This window comes from Eufriesea mexicana, unplaced genomic scaffold (genome assembly GCF_001483705.2).
Source record: "Eufriesea mexicana isolate 0111107269 unplaced genomic scaffold, ASM148370v2 scaffold124, whole genome shotgun sequence".
In the NCBI taxonomy this organism is placed as follows: Eukaryota; Metazoa; Arthropoda; class Insecta; order Hymenoptera; family Apidae; genus Eufriesea; species Eufriesea mexicana.
Window position 1 is genome coordinate 1908732 of NW_016908357.1, and position 9724 is coordinate 1918455.

General features: G+C 46.5%; 1 protein-coding gene across 6 annotated transcripts in view; it reads left to right on the top strand.

Moving 5' to 3' along the window:
- Camta (Calmodulin-binding transcription activator) overlaps positions 1-9724 on the top strand; it is a 35724-nt gene that overhangs the window by 17171 nt on the left and 8829 nt on the right. For 5 of the 6 annotated variants that reach the window (XM_017911201.1, XM_017911198.1, XM_017911200.1 and 2 more), the window contains exon 4: positions 3755-3846. In XM_017911201.1, the coding sequence (XP_017766690.1) occupies positions 3755-3846 (92 nt within the window). Of the gene's footprint in view, positions 1-1961; positions 2547-3754; positions 3847-9724 lie in introns of those variants that run through there. The other variant, XM_017911203.1, reaches the window with a different exon arrangement.

Sequence of the window (9724 nt, forward strand, 5' to 3'; positions counted from 1 at the left end):
TTTTTTTTTTTTTTTTTCGTATCCCGGATACTTTGCACCGAGCGGTTCTCGAGCGTTCCCGGGGCGAAAGGCAAAGCCTCGTAAATCCGACAAAGAGAAACCACCATCTGGAAAAGCACGAACGAAAGGGATTCGTTAAACGCTCATACAGGAATTATCCTGCATGGCGTTCTAAATGCCGCAGAAGGTCGGATAACAATCGATTATCATGGCTCGACACAGAGCAACACTCCGTGTTTCCAGCGTGCAGGATGATCCTGCGTCGGAACGGAAGGGTAGAGTAGGTAGAGAAATGTACGCTTAGGCATTAATTTGCATTCTCGGTAATCCTTAATTTACAACTCCGCCGGAGTTTTCCAGAGGGTAGCATCGGCGAGTTCTCCGCGGAATTGGCTCGGTGTGCACCCACACTTTGCCGTGGCAGAAACACGTAGAAGAGAGAGTGTGCTGGTGTGCACGATGGTGGGGCAAAGTAAGGGGTAGTGGCGGAGGGTAAAGTGGGGGTTGGATATCGAAGGTGCAGCAGAGTCGGACGACGAGAGGGGCGGAGGGTGGAAGGAAAAGGGATTCGGTAGACAGGGGCTGTGGCTGGGGCTGGATAGTCGGACTGGTCTCGATGGTGGGGGATGGGGGATGAAATGGCGGAATAGGAAAGGGGTAGGGGACAGTGGTGGAAGGACGAAAAGAGGGGCGATGGACGGAGGTCGAGAGTCGCGGGTTGGCTCACTCTGCGGCTCCCGCCGCTCGGGAGCAGACACGCGGGGCCAAAGACTAATTTGAACCTATTTTATTAACAAAACAAAAACATACATATTTGTAAATAACACAAAATAACACGAAATACACACGTCTCCTAAAGTCTCTTACCTACTCTAAAGAAAAAAAAAAAAAACTCTTAGACCTCTGTAAAAAAGAACAAACAAAAGAACACGGAACGCAAGCGACAAAGTAACTATTTCCAGTCCCCGAGCGAGTCGTTACGAAGCCTAAAACGCAAGGAAAAGGAGGATACGCGAGGATAAGCGAAGGAGTAAAGGGAGAACGATAAACGGAGAGAGAGAAAGAGAGAGAAAGAGAGAAAGAGCGAGAGAGAGAGGGAGGTCTATCTTCCGAAGCTCTACCACTGGTGGTGTGTCGGCAAGGGAAAGGCGCGCGTGCGAGAAAGAGAGAAAGAGTGATAGAGGGAAAGAAGGGTGGAAGGAAAGGAAGGAAGGAAGGAAGGAAGGAAGGAAAGACGGACGGACGGAAGGAAGGAAGAAAGGGAAGCAAGGAAGAGAAACAGAGGAGGAAGTAAAGGATCGAATGCGGTAAAGGCAATCGTAAAACGCGTCAGCTGCGGGCGAATCTCTTTTTAAGTTCTCTCTGTACTGTGTGACCCTTACGTTATTTTGTCCCTCCGATAGGGACAGGTTCAGTGTTGTAACTTAGGATATAAGAAGAATAAGAGCTCCTGGAACGCACAACGAAAGGAAAAATAATAAAAGGGGAAAGGTAGAGAAAGAGAAGAAGAACGAGAGAGGGAGTGTGTGCTTGGCGAGAGAGAAAGAGAGTGGTGTGCGAGCGAGAGCGAGAGAGTGAGAGTGAGAGGAAGAGGGAGAGAGGGAGAAAGATAGAGAGAGTGAGAGAGAGAGAGAGAGAGAGAGAGAGCGAAAGGGAGAGGGAGAAAGAGAGGGAGTGAAAGAGAGAGATTCGAGAAAGGACTGAGGAAAAAGGATTCTAGCGGAAAGAGAGAAAGAAACAAGGTCGAAGAGGTACAGAGAACGCTAAGAGATAAGGGTAGACAAAGCGAAGAGGAAGGAAGATTCGTGAGAGTATAGAATACAATGGAGCTACAGTTTTTTATACTAATACGAGGTATCTAAGACGAATCGAAAGGAGAGGCAGAAGAGAAAGTATATTTCGAGGAGAAGAAGCCGGAGGTGCGATCTTGTATGTCATTTCCACGCGTCTACCTCCACGTGTGTTGTTCGTTACACGACACGACGAGAAAAGTCTGCAACGTTCGTTGTGAATAATATATATATCTCTCTGTGACTCTTGATTTCTTTTCGAGCAGCGGGCTAAATCGATCATTGACATTCGAACCGAGGGTAGAATAATTTGAACGAACAACCTGGCTCGCGTACACGATTCTTTGGGGGATATGTCCTGCCGTTCTAAGGGGAATCACCACCCACGTGCACGAGCCTCACGTCGAGGACAACGTCAAGCGAGTCGTGTTTCCATCCTAGAACCCGGCAGCAAGCTCTCCTGACAAAAAGAGTGCCGTCGTAGCTTGTCACGGTCTAGAATCGCGAACACCGACCATTGTCGAGTCGCCATATCAACCGCACACTCGTCCAAACTCACGAGGAGCCTGGGGATGCCTGCGAGAGCACAGAAACGATCGCGCTACGCGTATGTTCAAGGACGATGACGATCGGCCACGATCGGTAAGATCCAAGAAGCGGTGGCTCTGACGAGCGCCACGGAAATGGCGGGCTACAATCATTCGAATCCACAGCGTGTCGTCTATCACGCGACCTACCCGACGCCTCTCGCACCAAGTGAGTCCTTATTTTTCTCTTACGCCACACGAGGATTAGCAAAAACTACCCCTATACGCTTTCCCGATACTCGACCGTAAGAGACTCTGCTGGCGTTTACGCAGTGATTGCCATTTTCTTTTATTTCCACGTCGTCGCGACAGCTAGACCAAACGATCTTAGACCTTTCTTTGCAACGATCGCCACGTTTTCAGTTTCAGTTTCCATTATGGCTTCTTCCGCTTTCGCTTTCGAGTACCGTTCCATTTCGCGTCCGGTCAGTTTTCTACGCGTACGCTTGTTCCAGAGACGTTAGAAAAATGCACGAAACGCTGCAGGTATCGCCGATGAATTATCAGAGAAGCAAGAAAGTGCAGCTGCACTACCGGGGTGGTATCAATAACGTCGTAGGCAAACCCGGGCTGGCAAACCGAAATATTTCATCCAACGAACAGCCGTTTCCTTAATGTCTCGGCGCGTCGATACGCGTAATTTATCAGGATAATTTATGCACCGACCATTTTACGTTTTACGAAGAGGAAGCCCTCGAGTTACCTCGCTAGTTCGAAATTGCTCCTTTTCACCGTGGAACTGTGATCGTGTATCGCTATATTTTTCTCTGTCGATGCTTCTTGGCCAACGATTCATAATGAGTCGTAGCACACGACCCAGAAAATTAAATCATTCGTTTGAATTCTTCGTTTGAATGCGCGATACGATACGAGTATTATTTAAGCTCCTCGTCGTATGCTTAACGAGAAAAGGAAAACTTTCCTTGGCCCTGTGTACGTACTTTCTTTTTTCTCCCCTCCTTACGAATAAATTATGAGTTTAAATTCTCGGGAAAGTAACATTATGCACGGGAGAAGTGCATTACTTTTAGAACTCTTGTTTTCTTGCTCTTGCACACCGGTTATGTTACGATCGATAGCAGCTTCGATCCGTTGCATATAAACACGACTAATGATGTGTTATGCAAACGTCTAAGCTTTCGTCGAAATAAATATGCGAGTACGAATTATGCTAACTCGCGTGATACGGGAACGATCAGATTAGCCAGCACTCGAATGATAGAACGATCTAAGCCTAAAATTATCGGAACTATCGAGTTCCTTCGAATTTCGGGAACCATTTCTCCGCCAAAAAATGAGAAAAAAAAATAAAAAATAAAAAATTCGAACCGTTTACAGCAGCTTTTCATCGCGTTCGTTTTTTCTTGCTCTGTTTAGACGGAGATCCGATAAAACTTCCGGAGAATTTGGAGACCTTGCCACGAGCTGAACATTTTCCAACCCAGAGGCACCGATGGAACACCAACGAGGTGAGTCGAAAACCGATTATTTTTAACTTTAAATTCTATAAAACGTTTCGTCCGATGCTCGGTCTTTTTTTTTTCGTTGGCTCGATTGAGAAGAGAGGGAGGGAGAAAGAGAGAGAGAGAGAGAGAGAGAGAGAGAGAGAGTGAGGGGTGGAAAGAGAAAAATTATCCGCGAGCAGGGAAAATTCGAGGGAGTACGGGTTGGCGAGTGGAAAAAAGCAGGTTAAAAAAAGTAATGTCTCGGTCGAATTGCAACAAAAGAGCATACAGTTTCCTAGCAGCACCAACTGGATATACATTTACACGGCATTCCAGTAGGCACAACTGGAAAGTAAATAGCGACGTCGCAACGCCGTTGGTGGCTCGTACGTAGCGTCGGTGGTTAGAGAGGATAGATGCTGTCCGTCCGTGTGCAAGCTCACATCGGTGTGCAGGGGTGCACATACCAACACGTGGAGCACCGTGCACTCGTAGGTGTACCGATGTAGTCCACTGCTACTCTGACCCCGGTCGGCCTCCGATCAATAGCTGGAGCCAGCTAGAGAGCTCAGCCGAGCCGAGTTGAGTTTTCAGTTCCGTCGAGTCGAACCGAATTCCGAGCCTAAGCTTGCCCCCCGTTTCTATCTTTCCATCGCGATAACTCTCTTTTCCTCCGTTTCTCTCTCCGCTTTTTTTCCCATCTTTCATTTTCCATGTTTCTCCCTTTCCCCCACCCCTCCTTTCCCCGGAGCCACCCTCGAAATGCCAGCCGGGGTAGTAGCGAGTGTACCCGATGATTCGTGAAGCTAACGTCAACTCCTCACCCCTTATCTCCTTGCTCTTACCGTGTCTCCGAGATTAATCTCGTGGACCAGGGAAAGTTCGGGATCGATTTCGTTCGGTGATTCCGTTATCTCGAAAGTTTGATTCCTAGGATTTTTCGTTTGCCTTTAACCGATCCTCGAGGGTCGTCGTTCAAAGTGTGCAAGTCGCCTCTTGTTTCGCTTATCTATCGGGGTGTAATATGCCTCGCTAATGAGGTCAACTTGCAACTCGAGCGCTGCATCATCTTTTTATATTCTCTATCGTCTAAGTTTTCGCCGTTGACGTAGCTTTGACATGGAATTATCGGTATCATAAATATGAATGAACCCCCACCCTGTTATCGGTGTCTTTGAAATTCGAAGAGGGCACAAAGTATCGCTATTAATATTACGTCGATTCATTTTTCTTTCTTTCTCTCTCTCTCTCTCTTTCTCCCCCTCTTTCTCCTTTTTTTTTCTCTTTCTCTCTTTCTTCCCCCTTGTTTCTTCTTTTTTTTTCACTTACCCCGAAGAACCGCGGAACGGATGAAAGCCAGGCGCATCAGGGATTCATGCTCGCGAAACTATTCATAGGATGAAGTTCTTAGGAAGTTAACGGAGCAACTTTTTGTAGCACGAGAAAGTTTAAACCCTCGTGTATGCAGCCGAAATCCTTTGCTAGGCCCCACTCGCCGTGATCTTGTTTTCTCGCCCGCTTTCTTCGCACCCCTTTACCTTCGGCCTGTCGCTTGCTCTGCCCCAACGCCATTTCTCTCTCCACCTGCCTGACGGCATACGTGAGCACGTCATCGCCGGACTTTCAATCCTCTTCTCGTCTTTCACGGTTCAACATGGAAATTTCGCGAATAAGTATGCCGCAACGAGATAAATGGAGCGAGGTAAACTTCGGCTTTACTTCTGATTGCGCCGCATCTCTAGGAAGTTTAACTAACCAACGGGGGTCAACTAGTTGGAAATGGAAATTCGGTTTATTCGATTGACGTAGCAAAGAGTCCATTGTTCAGACCGTTGCCGGTGCTGAATTTTTATTGACTCGTTGCCAAATTCTAAGTTGTTATTGGAGACAGGTCGCAATCAAGTCTAAACTTCAAACGAGCACAAAGTCGCTCGATGTTCTGTTCTGTACCGAAGCGAATCAATTTCGTTGCCGTTGCTAGAATTCTTCCGCGGAAACTTTTCCTATTAACTTTTTTAATAGCTCCGATTATACGGAACTAGAATTTATTGCCCAGAGAAAAAAAAAAAAAAAAAAGAAAAAAGAGAAACGAGAAGGCGTACGTAGCCTCAGGTTGCGTCATCGATTTTTCCCTCCCAACAACTTCCCGCCGGGCTTTTTCGTATTCTCCTTTTCCCTTCGCATCCAAATCGATGTCTGATAACTTGTAAAGATTTCTGTCGTGTTCCTTCCGCCCTTACCATCGTCGCCTGATGAAATCCCATTTGTAACTTGACACAACGGCTGTACGTATTCCGGGAGGGGAATTACGGTAATAATTTTTAACACGTATCTAACAGAGGCACATCGTTTGTTTTGCACTTTTAGCATCGGTAATGAGGTTCGATGACGTTGATTTATTAACCGGTAACCGGCCATAATGGCAAATAAGTGTTCGAAATGTGGAGCACGTGATAGCACGCAGATCTGTTACTCGTATCAGTAAATCTCATTGTCACCGATCGTTCCATTTACGCTTGATTTATACGCGTCTTACTCGCGTATTGGCTAAAAATCGCGTCCTCTGCAACAAATTTACCTACACGGTCATTCGCGAGTATGGACGCGTCCATCTTTAATTTGGTTCCTGCAAGATTTCGGATTACGATTGACTTTTCGCTTTTTTAATCTACGTCGGTAGCCTTGGTCAGTTTTCTGCGATAACATTTCGTTTAATTGACGAGCATACGAAGCCGAACGGTCTATCTGTAAGCGGAAATCGATCCGAAAACAATGTTTCTGTTTGCTTATTGATTTCCGATTGCAGCAGAGTATAAATGCATTGAATAGCTACAGTTTACCCGGGTACACAATGACAGTCGACGCAATTAAACGTTAGTTTGCACTGTCAGTAATGCAATTTCCGATTCGGCCGTTTTTCAGTAAATTGTATTTGGACGTAACACCGAAATTGATTTCGGCAAATACGGCTATTATTATTGCGGAGTCAACATTTGCTTATTTCCGACTACGTTCATTTTAAGCGTCGCTGATTTCCAAGGCTTCCGCGCGAATTCAGAAAAATAACCGTTGATTATCGTTCCCTAACGTTAAATGCGGATATTCGTTTGCCGTTATTCGCGCAGCTGGAGAGGAGACGAGAAATCGGCCAATTTTTTCGCAACGATGGAACAGCCAATGCACGTGGAGTCCATCGATATGCAATTTCTCAGATGTATTTCGATTCTGACCACCGGATAGGCTCGCATTTTGAATCAAACGATTTCGCGGTTTCGAGGGGATGTAATTTCAGCGAGTGCGGTTTTTACATTTATCGAGATTAGCTGTCCTCCCGGAAGCTTCCAAATTTAGCAGCTTTTTTTAATCATCCTTCTTCCCTGTTTTCCATTTTTTCCCTTCGCAGCGATAATCAATCGCTAAAATTCGGCTCACAGTTTCGTCGAGTAGACCGAATTCTCCGAGAGACCTGCTCGGAAGATTAAGCAAACTTCATTGGCTTAATGTTATCGGTGATTAAAGTGTCTCCATCTCGTTAGCAGGCTCTCGAGCATGTTTTGATATCGTTGACGAGAGTTTTTGGCCTGACGTTGACGTTCTTGTGTCGCGTGCTCTTGTCGCTTCTGCTTGTCTGAACAAATACCGACTTGTACTACTGTACCGGAGGTCTCGAACTTGCAACAACTTTCGCGGCGATGTTTATTTTTTCATAAAGTACCCTTTCGAGTAGGAGAAACTTCTGGAAATATTTATGCACTCGTGACAAAAGTTGTCTGTCAACGAACCGAACGATACACCACTGTCTGTCGATGAATGTCACCGACTACTCGTACAGTGCTCGATGCTCGAAGCACCGAGTTTCCGCTTAGCCCCTACCCTTTTCCCCGGTGTATCCTTTTTCTATCGATTATCAATGTTCGATCGAGTTCCTTGGGTACGTGTCCGCAAGTAGGAAGCATTGGACGACGTAGCATCTTCGTTTTCGGTGTCGGAAGGAGGGTCGATTTATCGGTCCTTTTGCATTCGTAAATCAAGGAGAATACATCCTTTCCGGTAACACGCGGGACAGAAGGCGTCTCGTTTACGTATCCGCTAAACCGAATACAGGAATCTATGGGCTCTTTCATCGTATCTTGAAAGATCTATACGGTCTCGGTTCAAAGAGTACGTCGACTGACCTTCTTGGACCTGCTACGTGGATTTGTCGCGCGCGGGAACTCGCGCGCGTGATCTATGCGGGACGTGTCAGGACGGAGGGAACGAGAGAGGGGAAATAATTTGGGGAAATGAAGAAAATAAAAGAAAGACAGGGGTAACTTGGGCAACGGGAAGTGGAGTATTTCGTACGCAATTACGGGTAGTCCCGCGGTGAAATTTTTGCGAGTCTGACTGGCGTTGCATGGAAGCCGACCTTGCACGCAACATAACGATATGCACTGTCAGACGCCGTCTTTCAAGTTAAACTATTCTCCACGTTGCCTGACCCATTTCACGTCTGGCACGTTGCAAAATATGGTAACGCATGGAAAATCAATTTACGTGGGTGCCTCGCGTGAAGAAGATTTCGTAGCGGAAGGTGATTCCAGGCTGATAAAATAAGATACGCGGCAGGCTATTAATATGCCCGATGAATATAATAATTCCTACTCGACTGGTATTTCTTATGCAATCGTTATCGCAAAATACATAATGTAGAGAGCGGCTTCGATTGGAATGAAAAACGAGCTCGGATCACACGATGCATCTATGCCGATCTCTCTTGACCTTTTCTGCCATTGATCAAGGGGTAGACTCGTAATTATAACTAACGGAGAAACGTGTTCGCGAATTCACCGCGAAAATTGCTGTCGCGAGTTCTAGTTTCTCTACGGATGACCGCGCAATGTATCCCCGACAGAATGCAAATGATCAATTAACCAGTTGTAAATCAATGCAACATAGCGGGCAAGCTTTATCTAGCTTCGCTGTCGACGCTTGGCTGGCCTAATGGCTGGCTGTCGGCTCTACGCTGGGCTCTTATTCTGTTTTCCCCTCTCCATCCACTCCAGTTCCCCGTCCCGCTCATTCTCATCCATCCCTCGTTAAGAATATTTATATCCAGGCCACGTTCACTGGAGAACCTTTGGAAAGTCGAAGGCCCACCCACGGGAATGGTCGGCAAAGATATTAAGCACTCTGAACCATACTTTCGTCCTTCTTTTTTTTTCAGCAATTACCTCTTTCCCAACGAGACAAAGCTTCTCGGTAATTATTGCGTCTACTCTTCTCCTTCCCTTTTTCCCCCCTTTTTCTTTTCCAGGTTATGCGTTTTAAGGGCGACGATTTCACACTAATTTTGTTACGTAATTCCACGTGACATTAACGAGTGCTTCCGTCTCTAGATGTCCGATACAATTGCTTCCCCGTGATGGAACCGCACCGCACAGCGAGTGCAGTCTTGACATACCTCATTTCAAATGTACGATTTGTGGGTTGAGCTTGCCAAGCAAGCAACCCCAATCAGGAAGCATCCATCGGCAGATACAAAATGTACGCGAAATTCCTCGATCGTTGCGGTCGTGTAGCTTCAATTATCCTACAGTATCCGTGCTATTCTCGATATTACGTCGAAGACATTTGCAGAATCTCACGGGAGGATCTCTCACCCATGGAATCATCGCGCAGCGTCGAATTGATCGCGCTCGAATTTCCAACGAAAGCGACACGCGAAGCGCCACTGACTCAACTTTATATCAACACCGAGAATTTTATTGCCAGCCATCTTTCTACAGTTAGACGAATCAGCCGCAGTTTGGCGTTCGATTTGCATTACCCCACGTCAGATCGCGTGCCGCACACTTTCTGGCCACGTACTTATTTCACCTACGAGTGTTCAATTTTTTTGTCCTCCCCCCCCCCCCCCCCC